This window comes from Anarrhichthys ocellatus, unplaced genomic scaffold, assembly GCF_004355925.1.
Source record: "Anarrhichthys ocellatus isolate YVR2014 unplaced genomic scaffold, GSC_Weel_1.0 scaffold4, whole genome shotgun sequence".
In the NCBI taxonomy this organism is placed as follows: Eukaryota; Metazoa; Chordata; class Actinopteri; order Perciformes; family Anarhichadidae; genus Anarrhichthys; species Anarrhichthys ocellatus.
This window is the reverse complement of record NW_022280034.1, coordinates 9,851,106-9,873,204: the sequence shown is the minus strand read 5'-3', so window position 1 is coordinate 9,873,204 and position 22,099 is coordinate 9,851,106. Positions and strand designations below refer to the sequence as shown.

The following is a 22,099-nucleotide window of genomic DNA, read 5'->3' as shown; positions in this document are numbered from 1 at the left end:
GCTCGCGCGTAAATCACAGAGATGCGGAGAATGCTGAGAGAATGTTTCTTTAAGACCCATTACCTTCCAATCCGACAGAGGGGGAGTCTGTGGTAAGGTGGCGTATCGTCTCTCTCCGCGTCCCCCCCCCCCCCCCCCCCCCCCCCCCCCCCTCCTCGCCGTTTACATGTGGAAAAAGAGAGACAGAAAGAAGAAAAAAAAACATATTTTCGCCGGTTTCGGATGAGGGGCACGGACACCATCACGATCCGTGGTGATGGACCTAAGGAATATTTAACGTCAAACATGGACACAGACTCCCCGCGATGACTGTGGTAAGGATGCAACTTCACACCGCCCCATCGCAACCCAGTTTCCACTGAGAGGGAAATAATATCCATCGGAGGACGCGGAAGAAATACTAATGTAATAATACATGCAAGAGTGCGCGTGCATGTGTGTGATAACGAGAACCTAACGTTGTGTTGTGAAGGATTGAAGGTGGTGGTGGTTTATGTGTGCATGTGTGTGTGTGTGTGTGTGCATGTGTGTGTGTGTGCGTGTATGTGTGTGTGTAAGGAGAGCGAGGGGGGTGCGATTTTGAACAGAGGCAAATTGGCTTATATTAGATAGAGTATGCAACGCTCGGTGCCTATGGCAGTGTCAGGCATTGACAGGTGTGATGGCAGTACACGGCACGATTTATTTAGGGCGCGCTTGCTCACTCCCGTTTGCATACAGTTTGGTGAGGTGATAGCTGTGGAGGGAGGGAGAGACCGATGATAAGATGCCTCTGTATATTGGCCTTCTATGTGTTGCTTGTAATTAATCACGGCTGTAACTAAGCCCTTAGCCGTTAGGAGCTTTGTAGTCAAACCTCCCAGCTCGGCAATACTGTCACTGGGCCTATGGAGTTGCTTATAATTCTATAATGTCTGGACAAGGCAGGCCCAGCAGTGAAAATGTGCGGTGTGCATTTTGGGCCATCTTCCTGACGTGATGCCTTCCACAGTCACAGTCGATCTCTAAAGAAGAGACATCATCTTCCTGGTGTTTGCTTCAATGCATTGTAACACAAGAAGAGCCAATTCAGAACCCCCCCCCCCCCCCCCCCCCCAATACACAACCACGAAGCTTTTTCTTTTTTTTTTTACTAGAATAATGTATATCTGCTCGTGCGCGCTCTTGCTCCTATCATCGAATGGTCTTTCCTCCATACATCCAGAAATGGAGGTATAGCCACAGACCTGTCATCTGGAGAGGCTCATTTCCCCATTAGCCCAGTATGCCGGGTGGATGCCAGCGCAAATAAAAGCGCGTTAGTCCGGATCCTGGTGCTTCTATTCCCCCCTCTACCCAGCTGCCGACAATCACTTATCGATTCCAATGATGCGTTTCTTGGCCAGGGGGTACTGTTTCATGGTATTAGGAGCGAGAGAGAGAGAGAGGGGGGGGGGGGCGTACATTATTATACGCTATATGCTTTGCTGTTATTGAAATGCAAAGTGCGTTATGCATCCGGCATGCGTGCATTCTTTCGCTGTAAAGGCGATTGACCATGTTGTCAAACCGGATGTAAAAACCGATCTCAGAAACCCTTTTTCTTTAGTTCCATTTGTCGGCGGTTGTGGGAGCCTGCAAACCCCTCTCCCCGCCCCAGTGTCTGGTGGAGGAGAGCGGTGTTACTGCTCTCTCTCTCGCTCTCTCTCTCTCTCTCTCTCTCTCTCTCTCTCTCTCTCTCTCTCTCACTCACAAACACACACAAGGCGATGGCATTTTCCATTTACTTACTTTTTTTTCGGAGGCAGGGATTTTTTTTTAGTTACACGATACACAGCCTAATTGGTGCCTTGTCGTAATTGGTCATGTAGCAACCACAAACTATAAAGCCAGTCTGTCCACTCCAGGTTAGGTGGCTACAAGCAGGATTCAATGTGGCCGTGTATGATGATTATGGTGATGATGATGATGACGGTGGTGATGATGATGATGATGTGGGCAATCATAATATGAAAACACCCACATGTGCACACACACACACAGACACTAACACACGTACTCAATCGATTTCAGTGTGTTAACACTGTGACATAAGCTCCCCCATTACACCAATGAATCTAATGCAGCTGCTTGATAATGTAGCTGCACTGTAGCTCTACATTATAGAAACATGTTATCACTGGCTCATTGTTTTCAAGCTGCCTCTCTGCCAGTCCCCATGCTCACTCCACTGATTGCTATGGCAGCAAGAAGGGCAACCATTCAAAGAAAAGGTCTCAACAATGCTCATAGAGCTGTAATGTTATGGCATAACAAGTCTACAGTGTCATTGTGATGCACCAGACATTGTTGCACGCTCTCTTGTTTTCTAGTTGCCTCTCTCACCCTTCCACACACACGCACGCACGCACACACACACACGCACACACACACACACACACACACACATAAATACACAGGTCCTGAAGCCCAGTGACCCCTCAGCTGACGCTTCAGTCAAAACTGCAGGCTGCACAGTTATGCTTACTGAATCAGGACTCCAGCAATGAATGCTTTTGTGTTCTTTCAGCACGGACTCATCATGTGACACAGTAGGAACAGAGTGAACTATTACTGTACAATACTGTATACACAGTAGTCTGCAGTAATTACATTACACTGTTCTCCGTTGCCCCTGCAGAGCTAATAGAGCGGCTGGTAATGACGAGTATCCCGAGATAAGTGGTTGAATGTTTTATCTTACAGGACTAAGAGTATTTCAGGTGTTTCAAGGTCTTGAAACAAATGAACTTCAGGATGATATTTGGAGTTTTTTGGATCACAATGTAGCAATCAGAAGCTGTCTTAAACTGTTAACGAAGCGCAGTCGGTATTGCATCAGTTATTATCCATCAGTGGAGGTGGAAAGGAAGGAAGTTGTTTTTTTCGTGATACATACAGTGAGGTTGCCAAGTACGCTAGCCAGCTCACCAGCATGAGGAGCTAATTTAGTGCTGTATCAGGCCTCCAATTACCAGCAAGCAGTCCCCATCTTTAGTTCTGGACGTCCGTATAATAATAAGACAACTGGCAATACTTGTTTTCAGTGTTGTTGAGGCCTGTTTGCTAAATACGTTTTATTCACAAAATGGATGATTTTTGGTTGACAAAGAAATTCTTCATCACTCTGCCCAGTCTCACTGACATACAGAAGCCTGCATGGGGCACTAAATCAGTCCAAACCACTTAAAAGTATAAAGGCCAGTGCAAGCCCCTGAGTATTGTAGACTAGACAGTGAAGAATATGGTAGGAAAGGAGAGAGGGCCATGAGGCGCTATAATAATGCTGATTGCCTGAATCCATACCATTTTGGCCAGAGTTTGCAGTTTGAGACAGAGACCTTATCCAGTTAAAAAGGCAATTTAAAAAAAGCAGACAATTTATAACAAAACTGATTGAAGGAGGCTTGATGAAGTGAAATCACAAAGTTGAATCTCAATGACATATTTAGTTTGTAAGAAAAACTGAGAATGAGAAGAAATGTAACATGTTAGCTTTGCTTAAATCATCAAGATGATCTTTTCAACACCTTCAGCAGTGCGGAAGTCAACACTGATCTCACCAAGATCATAGTGACTGATACCTGAAAGCAACAGTTTGACATTTTGGGAAATACGCTTTTCACTTTCCTGCAATAAGATAGATGGGAAGGTTGTACCACTCTCATATCCGTCTGTTGAATATACTCAAGGGCTACTCCCCACAGTTGATTAGCTTAGCTTAGCTTAGCTTAGCTTACCTTGAAACTGGAAACAGCTATCCTGGTTTTGTCCAACAGTTACAAAACCCACCGACCAGCACCTATAATTATCACTAATTTACACTTCATATGCAATTTGTTGAAAGAAAACAATAACTGAGACTAAAAGCAACAGTATTTAGTTTTCCGGGGGTACTGTGCTGAAGTCTTATTGTCACTTTGAGTTATTCATAAAGTCAATGCTCCCGGTAAAGAAATAGTCCGGCACATAGCCACCTGTTATACCACAACTTGTAGTTATACACTTCACATTTCAAGATGTATGGATTAAACAAACAAGATATACAACGTTAATTAGCGAGCTTTAGAGGAGATGGTAGGCAAATTTCTATTCACAGAACTGGCCTAGCTGTTTCCCCTGCTTGTTTCTAGTCTTTGTGCTAAGCTAACCGGTTGCTGGCTGTAGCCTTATATTTAACAGGCATGAGAGTGGTATCAACCTTCCTCTAACTGTCAACAAAAAAGAAAATACATGTATTTCCCTATAATAAATAGTATTTCTTTAACGCAAATAATTCCATGCACATTTCTCAAACTACCAGCTCAGTCTTGCAATGTCTTTTCTCATTTGTTACATGCACACTGCGGTTTATTGAGGGGGATCTAATGCAATGCCTGCTCTCTTTTTCAGCTCTCACCCCCGGTGCTGTGAGGAGCTCTGCCTCGTGGACACAATTTAGGAGCATCGGCCCTCTTTTATCCCTTCCTTCTCCATAACCCCTTCCCTCCCTCACCTTTACCAATCCCAGCCACCCACAGCAGGGCTTCCCCGTAGATACCCCTTCCTCTTGCATAACACAGGAACACATAAGCATTCTGATCATATACCGTACAGGTTGTGATTTTATAAAGGAAGACAAGGGAGCAACGACGTACTGGAGAAATAACATAAAGGCAATAAACTGAGGACAATATGCAAACCAAAGGAATGATATTTTTGGAAAACTGATGATGTAAAGATTTATATTTTGTACATCAAACTTTTAATACGAGCTCAGAAAAACCCAAGGCACGAGGACAGACCTTTTGCACGCACAATCCAGTTTAGTTTTCTTTATTAACTCGACACACACGTCACGGTCTCATGATGATGTGCGAGGTGATGCCCACCATTTCTGAGGATGGGCGAAGTGGGACTGGTGGGGGCCCTTCCTCACCTGCCGGGGCAGGAGTCGGGGGCTCCGGAGGTGCAACGGCAGGAGGAGGCTGCAGTGGGAGGGAGGCAAGAAGCGGAGGAGACGAAGGAGGCAGCACGGGGAACCTGGAGTCGCTAATGGTCAACATGCTGACCGAGAGGGAGAGGCTCCTGGAGAACCTGAGGGAGACCCAGGACTGCCTGGGCACGGCTCAGCTCCGCCTCCGCGAGCTCGGCCACGAAAAAGAATCACTTCAGAGGCAGCTAACTATTGCTCTGCCGCAGGTACAACTGTGTGTATGTGTGTATTTACATCCTGTGCATTATGTGTACAGAGGAATCAGCCTTGTTTGGAAGTGAAAGTATGAGTTTTGGCTGATAGAAGTGTGTTAGGTTGAACACTCTTCCTTTTGAGAGGACATTGTTTATCCTCTGTGCTATCAGTGTCTGGTTATGTACGAGTGCTTTATTCTGAGTGTGTGTCATCGGGAAGCGAGCTCATGAGACAGTAAGCCTTTGCAGTGACGGTTCATGCAGAGAGATGCTAGAAAGTGGATGCTAAATACCTCCCCCCTGCTTCTTCAGAGGTTCCCTCACTAATGTTGTTCCTACTAATGCAGAGGGTTTATGTTCCTATCATCTTCTGGCTGTTTAGTCTAAGTTGTATCCGCAATTTATTCTCATTGTGTGGTCAGGTTTTATTATGTTAGTTGACCATGTTGTTGGTGCTCATATGTTAATGGGTTCAGTTTAATTTAAACGAGTACTTGATTTTCTACGAATTCTCTTTAGTTGTCTGGGTAAAAACTGCTTATTAATAATAACTGCAATTTGAAGATTTTATCCTACATTTCTAACACAAACAGCTTTCTCTTTTTTTTACATTTATTTCTCTTTTATTTCTCCAGCTTCTAAAATCTGTCAAATTTGTGTCGAATTTACCAAATACAGTCAGATTCCTTCTACACATGTTGTGCTTTTTGATAAATGGTGTCTGTGACTCGACTGATCCCATATGAATCTAATACCAGGAGATATTGCCATTGTCATTAGTTCAAGTCAGAAGGGTATTTTTAGATCTAATTTTGATGTTAAAACGTGAAAGGAGACAGAAAAGGGACTTGAGAATTTCAATTTCGTAATGAACATTGAGTCACCAGAGCTACTCTCATTATCATAACACTTCCACATGTTTGCTCATTATAAGAAGTAGATTCACTGTTATAAAAACACATGGAATCAAGTATAATACAATTTATATATATTCTCCATTTTCTCTTAAAATATTTAAGATGACAACAAAACAAGACCCAAACTAACATTTAATTATCACCTCTAGAGGTGAAACAAATGGTTAATTAATCAACAAGATGATTGACAGAAAAAAGGCAGCAACTACTAGCAATTTTTCACATTTGATAGACTAACTGTTAATCGTTTACTCAATCGATAATGAAAATAATCATTAGTTGCAGCCCTAAATACCTTTGTGATGCTTCTTCAACAAAGAGTTAAATGTTATAAACTCCATAATGTTAGTATTTGTTAAAGGGGTACGTACATTACTTAATTGCATTTGAATGTACAGGTGTTTATGATGATTGTGTACAAAACCTGTCAATCATTTTGCTGCTAACAGCAGTGAAAAGCATTTCAAAATTGTATTTCCTTATGTAACTCAAGTTTCCTTGTACACCATAGAGCAGACCTGCACATGAAATTAAATGAATGGAGGCTAATACAGATAGCGTGAGATGAAATAAAAAAGAAACAATGATGGGGACAAGAGAAGCCTACTGAGAAGCTGACCCCTATCCAAACAAGAAACAATCCCATAAGGCTGAGAGCCAATGGACCTACTGTGTAACCATCTGTATAGATCTCTTTCTGGCTATTTCTCTCTTCCATTCTCCATGCAAACACATATCAATTTCATATGTCTACTTTCAGCTGTTTATGAGTCAAAAGGCAGGTAATCCTGAATGTAAACATCTGCACATCATTGTCATTCTCATCAACAGCAATTGTCTCACACTTGAAGGCTTCGAAAGCGTTTTATGGAGACATAAAGAAATCACTGACCATGGATCAGTGTTTCATCAGTCAGTGTCTTATCAGTGTTGTTTAAGAGAATCGTGCACGACACCATCCTGTTTGCACTCCTTTCAAAGCGTTATGCAGGAGTTGCAAATGTATTCCCAGCGGTGTTGTCAATGATATATCGATGGCGTGTTTTTGGGGGGGTCTCTCTTGTGCACCAGTGCAGAGCCATTGTGTAACAGTGTGATGTAATCCATCCACGAATGCGAGTTCAAAGAGAAATATGAGAGAGAGAGAGAGAGAGAGAGAGTGGTGGTGGAAACGGTGTCAGTGATTTACATGATTGTTATGTAGGTTTGCATCATCTACATTTCCCTACATCCTGGTCTCAGGTGTTCAACACAGTGTGTTTCTGGAAGGCGTTTGGTTATGCATATAAGTGCAGCCAACTCCATTTAATTGTCACAGTCACTAGATTTGTATGGCCTGAATTATTATTTGTGCCTTTAAACTCTCATGGCTGCTCAAGCAACTGAGCAGGGACCACTTACATTTAACTATTAAAACCATATATTTAAACAGTTTGTTTTCTTTGCCCCTGAACGCAGCTTGTGTGTTCCACAGGAGTTTGCTGTGTTGACTAAAGACCTGAACGTTTGCCGGGAGCAGCTTCTGGAGAGGGAGGAGGAGATTGCTGAGCTCAAGGCGGAGAGAAACAACACACGTGTAAGATGTTTAGCGGCCATTTTGCTTATTAGCACTGTAACAGCCTCTGTGTTATCTTCCTCACCCATTGTGGTTGTGTGGGTGTGACACATTCATTTGCTTCTGGTCTTTTTTGCCCCTCTTTCTCTTACTCTTTCTACTCCACATTTTCTCTTTGTGACTCCTTTTTGTGTCCGTATCTGCTTTCCTTATCTCTCCCACTCACTCCTTGTCCCTTTTTGCAACCAGGTGCTCTCCTCACAATTTTATTATCTCATTGTCACTCTTACAACCCTTCACTCCTCGGCATCTTCTCTGAACCTTCCTTGTCCCTCTCGCTTCTCTTACCTTGTTCTCTCTGTTTCTGTCTCTTACTGTCTTGCTCTCCTCATCTTCTGTGTCTCCATTCTTCAAACTCCCTTTCTCTCTTTCTGTTCACCTCTTTGCATTCCCCTGCCACCTTGCTGTCTCCTTCCCCTTTAACCCACTCACTCCTGTAGTTGTTGCTGGAACACCTTGAGTGTCTGGTATCCCGCCATGAGCGCAGTCTGAGGATGACAGTGGTGAAAAGACAAGCCCAGTCCCCGGCGGGGGTCTCCAGTGAGGTGGAAGTCCTCAAGGCCCTCAAGTCTCTGTTTGAGCACCACAAGGCTCTGGATGAGAAGGTGGGTCAAACTGGTGTCCTCTGCATTGTGTATCAGGGCCTTATCAAACTGCTATGTGATATTTTGGAGAAAAAAGGAAATTTCTTTCAGTGAAGCAGCTGCAAAGGAAAGCCATAATATCTGATGAGATTCGGGCCACTTTGGTTGACCATCTAATGATAAGAGAGGCTGGGCAGAGAGTACAACCAAACTTCAGCAAGTTCACAGTAGGCCAGAAATCATTACAGTATTGTAGTATTGCATATCAATACAGCACACAATGATTACTGCAGTACAGTATTGCAAGTAGACAGTAAACAGAAATATGTATATTACATATATACGAAATATACACAAAAAAATGTCTGTGTGTCATTTGAACACCATACCATTTTGAGAACACAGCATTGTTTTGAATGCAGAGTTTCAGTCTGTGTGTGTTTGGATTTGTGTTTGGAGTGCTGAAAATATAAACCATGCTTTCAGAAAACGTGTGTAAAACAATTGAGAAAAACTGTAATAGTTGAAGAACCACATATTGCCTTCAGGACTCAGTAGAGACCAAAAAACAGAGCCAAAAGGAGACAGACTAGCCTTATTTACATTCATCGGGTGACCACAAACACAATGTAAAATTCATGCTAATGTTGCTCTGTATCTGCTGGATGTATAAATATTATCAATGTATAAAGAGATCTGTGTATCATACATCCATGGTAAATAGGCTGTTTGTTAACATGCTAGCCATATTAATTTTAAATTTGGTACAACATGTCAGTATTGTGTTGTTTCTTGTTTCTGCTGTACTCAAATGGTCAAAAAATATGTTATGGCAGATTTAAGAATGAAAGCTATTGAAGGGAAGGGAGGCACGAGAGAACCAGAACCAGGACTGTACAGGGCAGACTGTCAGACCCTGCAGCAGTAAAATAAATAGGACTCTGGTTGCCGAAAACGCTACCGCTTTTGTCCACAGTGATCACCAATACCAACACAAAATTAAAGTTCCTTGTAGTAGCTTTCAGTACAATTTTGACATACTTTTCTTACTTCCTTAATGCTACTTTATACTTCTACTCGATTACATTTTAGGTAATGTTGGAAATATTGTACTTTTTACTCTTTCATTCATTTATTTGACACTTACACTTTATTTTTTCATAAAGAACATTCCATGCTTTTATGACATAATGTCATACTATACTTATAATCCATCCAGTAGAATACAAAGTATTGACAATCAACTCCACATTCGCAAACTGCAAAATTAAAATGATCTTAAACACAGGCAGAGGTGAATACATTCTATCAGCCTCATTGACTGTCTCATCAGGATGATCACAACCAAAAGGTGGGATGAACTAAATTACAATGCAATGCACAGAAATACCTTATGTACCTTTTGTTAAGAAATGCTGTACTGATGTGAGTGTTTGGGCCTCTTATGAACTGTTTGATGACTCTATCGCCTTGTAATGTTTTCTTGCTCTTTCTATCGGGGAAGGATGGTCAAGAAACTGTAGTTACTTTCGGGAGTTGGAGGAGATCCGTTTAGTCAACACACATGCAGCTTGAATCGTAATTTCTAAACTAAATGATGGGCATGGTCATTGCTCTACTCCATAGGTTCGTGAGAGGCTCCGCGTGGCCCTCGAGAGGGTGTCCTTGTTAGAGGACCAACTTGCCGCATCATCTCAAGAGGTAAAGTTCAATGCAAATGATTTTCTGGGTCTCGAGGAATGCTCGGTGTGACGCAACAACACTCATTCGTATCATCTGTTTGTCCATTTTGTCTCTCATTTTCTAGGTAATGTCTTTAAGAGACCAAATTAAAAGACGTCAACAAGGGGCGGACGGCGGGAAAGATGTAAGGGAGGGTTTTATGCATGTTGGTTCCAGTTGTTTTTGTGTATGTGTGTTAGCGTCCAGAAAGTCAGCAGAAAAGTAGATGTATGGGTAACATGGTGTGTCAGTGTAATGTTAACTTTAAGAATGACCTATTCTACATGTCTTTTATTTCCGCTACAACATCAACTTGTTATCTTTCTTCATCACTCTCGTTTGTTTTTTATATTATCATCATTCCAGCGACTACCCAATGGTCCCTCCACTGGCCTGGAGGACAGCGAGTTGGAGAGACAGCGAGAAGGAGAGATTGAGAGGCAGAGAGCTGAACTCTCCCAGCTGAAGGAGAGGCTGGCCCTCATGTGCCGGCAGGTGAGTGTATATTTCTGTATATCTGTTTAGTGTTGACCAGTATGACATTTGTGCCAAGCGGGGAAATCTTCACTCAAAATACGTTTATAGCGGTGAAGTAAGGATTGATTGTTGCGGGAATAGTTATCATTTTGGCAACCACAACCTATATTACACTTTGGCTTTTGCGCAGAACCAGCTTTGCTATTTCCTGCTGTTTCCAGTCTTAATGCTAAGCTAAGCTAAACGGCTGCTGGCTGTAGCTTTATATTTACTACAGCCAGCAGCCGTTTAGCTTAGCTTAGCATTAAGACTGGACACAGCATGATAGCTAGCTAGCGATAACGATTCCTGTAACAATCAGCACACTTGACCGAAGTGTTATTGATTTTCTCATAAAAGTCTCGGCAAAGAAATAAATAAGCGCATTTACCAAAATGTCCAACTATTCCTTTAAGATTAGGGTTTGTTAGCACTGAGGACTAGATGTAGTCAGTGAAGGTCTAATACAAGTCTACGTGCTTGGTTAAGAGTGCATCTATTGTAACACTTGCTATTATTAAAAAAAATATTTTGTGTACTCCTTTTAGTAGTGTTAATCTATTGCACAAGTATTTCCAACAGTATATCCCAAGAAGGAGGGGAGCTATGTACAGTTTGTCTACTAGGCTCCTTCTTCCCTCTTGTGGCCAGTTAAACTATTGCATCTGCTTCAAATAGCCATCGTTTTACTGAATTGTGCACAATAAGACACCATTTGAATTTAGTTAATCAGTTTAATCACGTCCGACATGTGTAATGGGTCAAAAGTATTTAGGTCAAGATAACCAAACTGATAAAATGTTCGACTGTCTGGTCAGATGATGAAAGGATGTAATATAAAACTGAAAAGAAGCACATTGTGCCTCCATTTTACTGAGTGCTAGATGCATCAGACTCCCAACATGTTACACTTATGTCAGTGATGCTTTTTAAGAGTCTTACATTAACCAGACAGACATTTGCAATGAATCACTTGTCGTGTCTGTTTACACTTGGTGCTGTGGCAGTTAACACTGGCTCATGTAGGTTCAATCTGTGTCATCTTGTGTCCCTTTGTGGTGTCACGTCAGGTTGGGGAAATAGAGGAACAGCTTGCGGCCGCCAGGAGGGAGGTGACGAAGTCAGAGGAGGCCAATCAGAAGCTCCAAAGGGAAGTGAAAGAGGTCTGTAGGGCACCTCTGTCTCTTCCTAGCCAAGACCCTTAGCTCCCTCAATTCCTTGGGCTCCAAGTATATTTGAACACAATGGTCATATGTTATGAGCTTGATTTATTTTGTTCGTGGCGTAACTGCAGATACAGAAGTCTAAAATAACTGCAGACAACATTTTAAGCGGACCCCTACAGTATTTAAATGTATCACCTATGCAGGCCATCAACACATTCTAATGTTCTCCTCTTTCTCTTACCTGGCCATTATTTATCACATAAACAAGCAATAAGAACTGTTATCTCATCTATATAATGAAAGCCTAGATTGCACATCGTCTTGTTTCATGATACATCTTTGCTTCCTCTAGGCCCTTTGCCAAAGGGAGGACATGGAGGAGAGGATTACAACACTAGAACGCAGGTAACCTTTGCTGTGTTTAAGCAATCTATTCTTAGTTTTACTGAGGACTCACATTTCATACATCAGCTGTAATAAATATAGCAGAAGGACCATATGTTTCACCTGTTGCCTGGAAATGTGTTGCAAAGTTGTCCTGCCACCTCTTTATACAGTAAGGTTGTTTTACATAATAACATTTGCATTACATTCTTATTAAGAACGCAGCTGTGAGCGATAAGCAAAAAAGCTGACTTTGTGGCATACAGTTTGTTGGAAAGCAAGGATTTGACATCAGAAATTAATAGTTTGAATCACATTTTGTTCTTTTATTAACTGCTGCAAAATATAACAATAATAAATTGTTTTCCTGGAAATGCAGAGGAGCCAGCCCTGACTAGTGTGTGCCGGCAAGAACGGTAGAGCTGCTTCTATGTTGCCTGAAGGACAAAAAAAAAGTCTGCAATTCACATTAAGCTTAAATGCTGTGAGTGCAGTTATAATTGAAGGAAACCCAGATAAGCATTTTAGCATTTTGATTAACTCAGAGCTTCTCCCATCTGGATTTTGGCGATTTGACAGTAAGAAGACAGAAGTTTGGTGGTATTTTAGTGAATAAATCAATTCCCACCCTTACGTATAATCACATATATCTTTTTGTGTTGGCCAAGAACTGCAGCTCTAATAATTCAATGCTGTCTTGGTGTTGAATGCAGGTACCTCAGCGCCCAGAGGGAGGCGACTTCTCTCCATGATATCAAAGACAAGCTGGAAAATGAGCTGGCAAGCAAGGAATCACTGCACAGACAGGTAAGGAGTGGCTCAAATAATACATAAATAACATAAAAGTCAGCTCTTGCTGATGGACTTATATTGTAGTATTTAAAAATCCCAAAATGCATCTGATATGTGAGTGCCATCTGACCTCCAATCACACATACTGTGCATTTGTGTTTTGGTATGTGTGTCCAGAGTGAAGAGAAGAACAGACAGCTACAGGAACGGCTGGATGAAGCCAAGCAGAAGCTCCAGCAGACCCTACAGAGGGCAGAGACACTGCCCGAGATCGAGGCCCAGCTTGCCCAAAGGGTTGCTGCTCTCAACAAGGTATTTTGAGTCTGTGCAATCCCATTCTGTACCTTCCTGACCAGACAACCTGACATTTGTATTCAGTGCTGATAGTAACATTTAAAGATTGGGTTCATTTTACAGTCGCCTCAACACTGCATATATGCTGTCCTAGCCTTTATTGATCAAATAATCAGATCACCATGCTTTATTGAACAAAAATCCTAAAGCTTTCATTTAAATCAATTTTCAGTCCATTCATACATCAGATAAATACTTGTAAGATCATCTAGAAATGATGCTTCTTTTAATTTAGGCAGAGGAGCGCCATGGGAACTTTGAGGAGCGACTACGGCAAATGGAAGCTCAACTCGAAGAGAAGAACCAAGAGCTACAGAGGGTAACATCATTTATTTTTCTCTACGTGGCTACATTTCCCATGTTAAGCAATATTAGAGTTTGTTGTCTGCCTTTTTCCTAACTCAAGCTCCTCTCTTACGGCTGTTTCATTTTAGGCGAGGCAGAGGGAAAAGATGAATGACGAACACAACAAACGCCTCTCAGATACAGTGGACAAGCTTCTGTCAGAGTCCAATGAGAGACTGCAGCTCCACCTCAAAGAGAGAATGGCAGCACTAGAGGAGAAGGTAGCGAGGAGACTAATTAGTGCTGCAGAATATTTGTGATAGAATGAAAAATAAGAAAAAGTGGGTGAAAAAATTGCGTATTCATTCTTTTGCTCTGCTAGAATTCTCTTTCAGAAGAACTGTCCAATATGAAGAAAATCCAAGATGATCTTATAGCTAATAAGGTATGTACCCTTTCAGCTATGTTCTCATTGTAATCTCATGTACCTTTAATTCACCATCACAATTTTCCCAGTTCTTATGAGTTCCACTTATCCCTACGAACAAGAGACGTGGTGTTTTACAAATGATGTGTTCCTCGGAAAAAAGCAAGTTATGCCTTTTTTACCTCTGTGTTTTAGGAACAGCTCCTTGCTGAGCTGGAGCGAATCCAACTGGAGCTGGATCAGCTACGAGGCAGGCCTGGCTCTTATTCCAGGTTAGCCACACTGAACATTTAAGGGAATTTATTCATACATTATGTTCTACATTTTGTAAATTCCCAAATGACAAGTCTCCCAAGGGATACTTTATGTGCACAGCCCTTTCTGAGCACAAATATACTATACCTAGAGGGTATTTTTCTGGCTAATAAGAATGCAAATAACATGCATATGCTTTATTTATATTGATACAATTTCTTCATTTATTTTATTTCCAGGGAAAACCTGTCTGTGTGATAATGTCACGATTGTTCACTCAGGAAATGGGGACATTGTCATCTTCAAGTACTAACATCACAAATTCATTCTGGATCTCACCACAGGGCAGGCAGCGTGAGCTCACTTCCCTCCACCCTTTTTCGAAGATCTCTCCCAGGGAGCGCCTCGGAGCTGCGGTACCCTCAGGGTGGAGGCTCGCTCCCGTCCGGCTACAGCAACTCCTCTACTGGGGTGGTGGTCAGGCGAACACACCGAGGCCGGTGGGGGGCTTCTAGAGACGATAGCAACAAGGTGTCGATCTCACGCTGCAATAATAATGACGATGACGATGTCGATATGATTTGTTATTAGGATGATGATTTCCTACTTTTTCCCCTCTTTCCAGTATGGAGAATGGGACAGCGGTAGTATGCTTGGTCCCGGTTTTGAGGGTGGGGATGGAGGCTGCTCTGACGATGAGGACGACAGAGAGACTATGTTCGGATCGGAGCTGCTCTCTCCCAGTGGACAGACAGATGTACAGACTTTGGCCATCATGCTACAGGAGCAACTGGAGGCCATCAACAAGGAGATTAAGTGAGTTTTAGATCTATTAAAGCCATTCGGGCAACCAATATTTTAGCCTACACTTAAAATGATGTTGAGTGAGGCTTTCCGACAGAATAAAGATAGTAAATCTTGATATTTAAAAATATTTTAACCTTTTCTCTCAGGCTGATTCAAGAGGAAAAGGAAAGCACCGAACTGAGGGCAGAAGAGATTGAGAGCCGGGTCAGCAGTGTGGCCCTCGATGCCCCATCTCTTCCCCCCTCCTCTCTGGGAGGACGTGACAGCGTCGGCAGGGGATACATGACTCCCTCCATCACCTCCTCTACATTGGCGTCTCCCTCACCGCCCAGCTCTGGACATTCCACCCCCCGCCTGCCACATTCCCCTGCCAGGGAGACTGACAGACAGGTACTGTGTTGAAGTTGTGATACAGTATAAGCCTCATATGTGCTTCTTCAACTGAGGATAATTTAAAGAAGACCCTGTGTGTTAATTCACACAACTCTTTCCGCCCTGCAGAACAGCAAAGATGGTGAAGAATGCAGAGCACTTGCCCTGATTGACTCCAACCCTTCTGTTCCTCGAGCCCTACGATTGGACCGTATGACACACACTCACCCGGGAGCAGGACTCGATGACCTCCGTGAATTTCGCAGGTACTCTCAAGAAGGTTTACTCATACTTTGTTTATTTGGCTAACAAACTAGCCCTCAGACACGCTCTGTCTGTGTTGATTTCACCTCCTGTTTTTCCTTTATCTGTTCTTTTAGTCTCTCTGTTGACGGTTCTACCACTGCTAGCCAGGATTCCCTCCACAAAGCCAGCAAAAAGAAAAGCATTAAGTCGTCTATTGGTCGTCTTTTTGGCAAAAAGGAAAAGGGGAGGATCGGTGCGCATGGGCGCGAGTCTTCCTCACTGGGTTTGTGAACAGATTGAAAACGACTCATTCACATCGCCATTTTGTGTCTCCAACTGACAAATATATCTGTTTACAGCAAAATTGTCATCAACAGTGAGGTGGATTCATTAAATAATTATTATGTTTAACCTTCGACCCTTCCAGCCTCCACACCTTCTGACGACCTCGGTTCAGCTGACCCATTAGGCCTGGCTAAACTTGGGACTGGAACAGTGGAGAAAGACCGCCGCAGCAAAAAGAAGTGAGAACAGTCATTGTTCCACACGCTTCTCATGACATTCACAGATCTTTGAACCCTCGTGTAGTCAGGTGCCGCTTGTAGAGCATGGCACTAACTAGGCCTGGCCTGGAGCTATGATATCCCTGGTGCCAGTCATTTCAAAAAGATATGCCCTTGTGGTGCTGCAAGGCACAAATATTATGGTATTTGAAATTTTAAGTTCAATGGGATTTTCTATTTATAAAGGAGACAATGTTAAAGTGATATATGAAGACATTTACCTTTGCAAAACTTCTGTTTTCCACTCTCCTTGCAAGACATGACCTGTTAGAGGAAGCGTGTCGTCAGGGTCTGCCTTTCGCCTCATGGGATGGTCCGACTGTCGTTACGTGGCTTGAGGTACGTCATGGCACCCTGTCACCGATGAGTTTATATAGACATCCAGCATCTTCCCAAGGTTAATCTAAGGGGTAGGGGTTAATTTTAGTAATGGTGTCAGGCTAGGGTTAGGGTTACATAATCTGTATGCAACAAATACAAAAGTTACTCTTAAACATTTGGTTTTTGGCCTCATGCATGTTTATTTTGAGTGTTGCCGTTCACATCTTCTCTCTGTTCATCCAGTTGTGGGTAGGGATGCCTGCATGGTATGTAGCAGCATGTCGTGCCAACGTGAAGAGCGGCGCCATCATGGCTAACCTGTCGGATACAGAGATCCAGCGGGAGATCGGCATCAGCAACCCTCTACACCGGCTCAAACTCCGTCTGGCCATCCAGGAAATGGTCTCCCTCACGAGTCCATCTGCACCTGCAAGCACTCGCTCTGTAAGACTAAAAAAAAAGAAGCATGATGTGATTGTAGATCAGCTCATAAATCATGTGCTCACACAGATGAGACATTAGCAAATTCACTTACCCATGTCAAGCAAGAAGACTGATGTTATATTTGTTTACTATTCATTACAGTCGACCAGTAACATTTGGATGACACATGCCGAGATGGAGTCTCTCACTGCTGCCACCAAGCCAGTAAGAATATTACATTTAATATCAAATCTCAAAAGAGAATTCAATATTTTATGATATTGATTTAATCTGTTTATCGGTGTTGCACTTAATAACTGTTCTGATACAAACACATTATTTTTATTATTTTCTGTTTTTAGGCATGAAAGAATATTCAGTGTTTATGTTTTGGCATAATTCTCAGCAATTTGACCTCACATTGATAAGCTTTTTGTTCTTCTTCTTTGTCTCTGATTAGGCATGTTTGGCTACACCTTTCCCTTACTATTCCCTCAAAATCTGTTTTGATGTAGTGTTTTTCCAACTAATTCTCACACACTAACAAAACTTTTCTTCCCTCTGCCTTCCCTTTTTTCTTTTCCGTTCTGTCTTGACTCTGATTCACCGTAACACACACACACACACACAAACAAAAACACACTACCCCTTGGTGATCTTTCCTCCCCTTTGCAACTCTCTATCCCTTTTCTCTTCCATTTCTTCTCTTCCTGAAACACAAGGAGCAGAAGGAGTTCAGCTGGGACCAGGTGAGTTTTTATTTTACAAATACTGAACTAGTCTTGTATTAGGTCAAGAGGAACATATTATAACACTTTGGGATCTGAATAAATATGAAAACTATCCACAAACGTAAATTATTGAGTAACGAACACTAATAATGCCAAACACAACCCCAAATGTGATCTGTCAGATAGTATGCCTCAGTAATCTATGATTCTCTTACACTGATGGAAACTGGTTACCTGATATGAGACAGAATTTTCTAAATGGACCCTGGCAAGCAATCTGGCAAATTGCGTGAACTCCATTGTTCCTCATCCTCTCAGCCGGTTTCCAGTCGGTTGAAGGTAAATCTGTCCCTCATCAAATGTCTAAAATGAAAACCAGAAGGGTCTGGGACCAGCACAGAGAACAACTGAGCTAATATTACCAAAATTGAAATTATTAAGGCTTGTCCTCAGCAGTGACTTTGTGCCTGAATCTGAGTATTAAATTGGAAATACTCACCCAAAAGTTGCTCATGCTTTATAGCAACTTTAGGGTTGTCAGTCTGTAGAAAAATTGTCCTCTTTTTAGATCCTGCTTTAATGCACCTGGAAGTCCCTCAAATTGCCTGTACGTAAGTGGTCGATGTTACTAAGTTCTTAATGAATGTATTTCTGGTCCCGATACCCTGTAGCCCTTTTTGAGTAGGTAAGTGGTTAAACAGTCCATTACTGGCTGGGTGTTCAAACCCTTTAAAACACTATAAACCTTTTGAAAAGAGTGCCTTGCTAGAAAGTGGTACCAATCTGTCATAACACATCCTTCTAACATACAGTATATAAATAATGAATATCCCTAAAAACGTACCAGCAGAGATCTTTATATTTACCCTTTTAGCTTATAGTTCAATTTTTGCATTATTGCTTTCTAGCGAGCACTGTATACACACAACTGTAGTGTATCTAGAATGCACAGTAAGGAGAGACAGCTGAGGACAAAGGGACTTTGTGTTTTATTGAATATACTCACCCACACCTCACCTCTGTGCTCCAGATCCTGGCCTATGGGGACATGAACCACGAGTGGGTGGGAAACGAATGGCTGCCCAGCCTGGGTCTGCCCCAGTACCGCTCCTACTTCATGGAGTCACTGGTGGACGCCCGTATGCTTGATCACCTCACCAAGAAAGAACTGAGGGGCCAGCTGAAGATGGTGGACAGTTTCCACAGGTCTGAAAGTCAGACGTTTACACAAATGATCTCTCTACTTCTTCTTTGTACCCTCTTCTTCGGTGTATATATATATCTGCCAGCTTGGATGAAAATTAGAGCAATGTGTCCATCTCACTTACAGGGTGAGTCTTCATTATGGTATCATGTGCTTGAAGCGCTTGAACTATGACAGGAAGGAGCTGGAGAGGAGGAGGGATGAGAGTCAACACCATAACCAAGGTGAGGCCTCTTGTCTTTAATACTCAAATCTTCTCTTCGTGACATGATATCCAAGCAAACATTTACTCATGCTTTTTGGTCTTTAGTGCCCTGGTGATGAGTGCATCTTGTGTCCTTCATCACAGATGTAATGGTGTGGTCCAATGAGCGAGTGATGTGTTGGGTGCAGTCTATTGGTCTGAAAGAGTTTGCTGACAACCTATTAGAAAGCGGGGTGCACGGGGCTCTCCTGGCGCTAGATGACACCTTTGACTACACTGACTTGGCCCTCCTCCTCCAGATACCCAACCCAAACATACAGGTACTCCACAGCACATCACCATTATTCTCAACTTATAGACACAGAGCAGTGATCCCACAACTGTTGTCAGAAATTGTCATTGCCACACCTTCTGTTTGCCTAATGGCAAGCTAATCCTAATCTTTAACTCTTAAATGATGTTAATTATGATCTTAAAGCTCTGTTTGTCTCTCCTCTGCAGGCGAGGCAGCTCCTAGAGAAGGAGTACAATGCTCTCATCACCATGGGAACAGACAGGAGGCCAGATGAGGTATGACAAAGCAGACTGTCAGTCGAAAATCACTCGAGATAATCACTCCTGCCAGGAGGCGGGAACGTGTGATGATTGTAACCACCGTGGCTAAGACTTTTTTACTCCACAATAGAGCCTTTGATCCAAACTTTCCTATTTTGGCCCTTTGTTAAATATGTGTCATGACAGGTGAATTTCCTTTCAATGGTACAATAGCAGACTTAAATATCTGTCTTTCTTATAAAGAGAGCCATGGCATCACTGCATGTACCACTGCTGTTAGATTGTTGGCATGCCAAAGTGGTTCAGCTGTGTTTACGCCACGGCTAATTGCTTAGTAACAGCTGGTAGGATTAAAAACTTTGCAACTGTGGTATATTGTTACAACAACACTTGCTTTGTCAAATACTAGTTTGTGTTGACACCGCTAATGCATAATGAATATGACCATGAAATAGATATCCTCCACTGAGGATGCTGTTTTTTTTAATCACTGGTGTTTTTTTTGTCTCCACAGGATGGCACGAAAACCTTTACACGGTCACCATCATGGAGGAAGATGTTCAGAGAGAAGGACCTCCGCGGCGTGACTTCTGACTCCTCAGAAACATTACCTGCCAACTTCCGTGCCTCCGCCATCTCAACCCCCTCCGTCACTCTGAGAAAAGTCCAGAGTGAAGGTGAGGAGATGCAGCTCACGGCGTCTAAAATGAACAAGACGGACGCACTCCCAGGATCAGGCATTAAACAGTGGTTTCTTCCTGTTTGAAGAAAATGCATTATAAAATGTTAAACTACTCACAATATATACTAACAAACCAAGTCAATCAAAACCACAGTTTTCCAGTGTTTGTTTTATGCGATGAAGTTTGAACTACTGCACTGATTTAGGTCTGCTTGTCTCATAGTTCCACAGTGAGTTTTATTTACTAATTACCTCTTTTCTCTGTCAGTAGGTCCGAGAGGAGAGTCGGGGTCCGTGAGAACATATTCTTGTTAAAAGATAAGCACACCAGGTGAGAAAAAGCACCCTCACTGATGAGTGTATCTGTAGCTAAATATAGCTCATGTGAACACCAAATCAAACATCTCATCTCTGCAGGAGCTTTCATGGTTCTTGTGTGTTTTATTCCATTTTGTAGAGCCCCACCTCTATCCTAATCCATGGGGGAAAAGAAACACATTTTTTGGAGAAAAAGCCCGAAGGATCAAAATAAAAAATGGACACTAGAAGATGATCAACACCATTTGAGTGAGATTCCTCAAAGAATCAAAGACACTGAGTAAATGATTTCTTAAAAAATTATAAAATAATGAGTGAATGTTTGTTAATCCATCTCTCTCTCTCTCTCTCTCTCTCTCTCTCTCTCTCTGTCTCTCTGTCTCTCACCCCATCTTGATCCATAGTTGTGGCATGATGCTGTTTGACTCTGTAGAAAGTGGCCTGTAGAAAGTGACCATCACCTATTGTGAATACATCTTCTGTTTTTGAGTGTGAGATGGCAATATTGACACAATGAATTTATAGTTTTTAAAATGTAAAACTGCATTCCTGTTGAGATCGAGAGAAAGATACCCCGTCACACATCATTTCAGGTGACCTTACTATGATTTAGACTGATAATAGAACATACTCTGGCTAGTAAAAAATACACAATACATTAGAGTTTGGGGAAAGTGTGGTTCAAAGGGAGAATATGACTGTACACAGGGGGAATTACATGTATGTTCTTAAGCCATAACAGACATGAGATGCACAAATGTGAATAGGACGGACAATGAGACAATTAGCAAAGTGCTTTATGACAAAATCCTGTTTAAAGTGGAGAAAAAAAAGAATTAAGCATTTGTGTTAATATGCATGCTGAAATCAACCATTTTAGAGTGAACATCATGATATCAATCATCTAATGATGTGAAAGCTTGGGTCAGGACTTTGTAATATGTGTGTATTTTATTTTTATCATTTTTTATTGATAACTGCTATTGTATGTATGTATGTACAGTATGTATGTGTGTGTGTATTAAACTGTATGTTCATTTCATACTTAGTTTTAAGACTGACTGTAATTTCATTTTAGGTTGAAAAAGGAAATATGTTTTAAATTATGGACATTAAAGATATGCTACTTGTATGTGTACATTTTGAAAAAAAGTGTTATGATTTAAATTCCTATTATTGGAGAGTAGTGATGATAATTGAATATAATATGGTAATAATGATAATGATTGTAAAAGCTGTAATTAAAAAACATACCTGTAAAACGCTAACTGAAGGAGTTATTTGCAGTTCCAGCTCACAATGATGAAGAGAAGTGGGTGTGATGGTATAAAGGTATCAGTCATCTTTCAGAGTATGAACCGTTGAAATGCAGATGCTCGTAGAACTGACATCTTCAGCTTGATTACGTCAGAGTTAAACTGCAGCAAGGGAGTCATTTACAGGACACATGTCGTCGTCCGCCCCCCCC

General features: G+C 42.0%; 1 protein-coding gene across 5 annotated transcripts; it reads left to right on the top strand.

Annotated features, from left to right (window-relative positions):
• The first annotated feature begins 143 nt into the window (after positions 1-143).
• LOC116381356 (liprin-alpha-3-like) lies at positions 144-21,899 on the top strand. 5 transcript variants are annotated; one of them, XM_031843445.1, is made up of 32 exons: positions 144-314; positions 4,411-5,199; positions 7,579-7,680; positions 8,160-8,324; positions 9,930-10,004; positions 10,111-10,170; positions 10,392-10,520; positions 11,612-11,704; positions 12,060-12,112; positions 12,805-12,898; positions 13,061-13,195; positions 13,473-13,556; positions 13,672-13,803; positions 13,905-13,967; positions 14,145-14,221; positions 14,549-14,735; positions 14,830-15,020; positions 15,158-15,401; positions 15,513-15,649; positions 15,764-15,912; positions 16,057-16,153; positions 16,450-16,531; positions 16,757-16,957; positions 17,099-17,161; positions 17,659-17,685; positions 18,698-18,873; positions 18,998-19,095; positions 19,221-19,396; positions 19,578-19,646; positions 20,146-20,308; positions 20,585-20,644; positions 20,771-21,899. In XM_031843445.1, the coding sequence occupies exons 2-31, from the start codon at positions 4,864-4,866 to the stop codon at positions 20,626-20,628; spliced, it is 3,702 nt and encodes a 1,233-aa protein (XP_031699305.1). In that variant the 5' UTR covers positions 144-314; positions 4,411-4,863; the 3' UTR covers positions 20,629-20,644; positions 20,771-21,899. The 5 variants fall into 5 exon arrangements, with proteins under 5 accessions (XP_031699305.1, XP_031699303.1, XP_031699306.1 ...); XM_031843443.1 differs by having other exon boundaries at positions 20,582-20,644; XM_031843444.1 differs by lacking the exon at positions 144-314 and adding an exon at positions 322-405 and having other exon boundaries at positions 20,582-20,644.
• Positions 21,900-22,099: the final 200 nt, after the last annotated feature.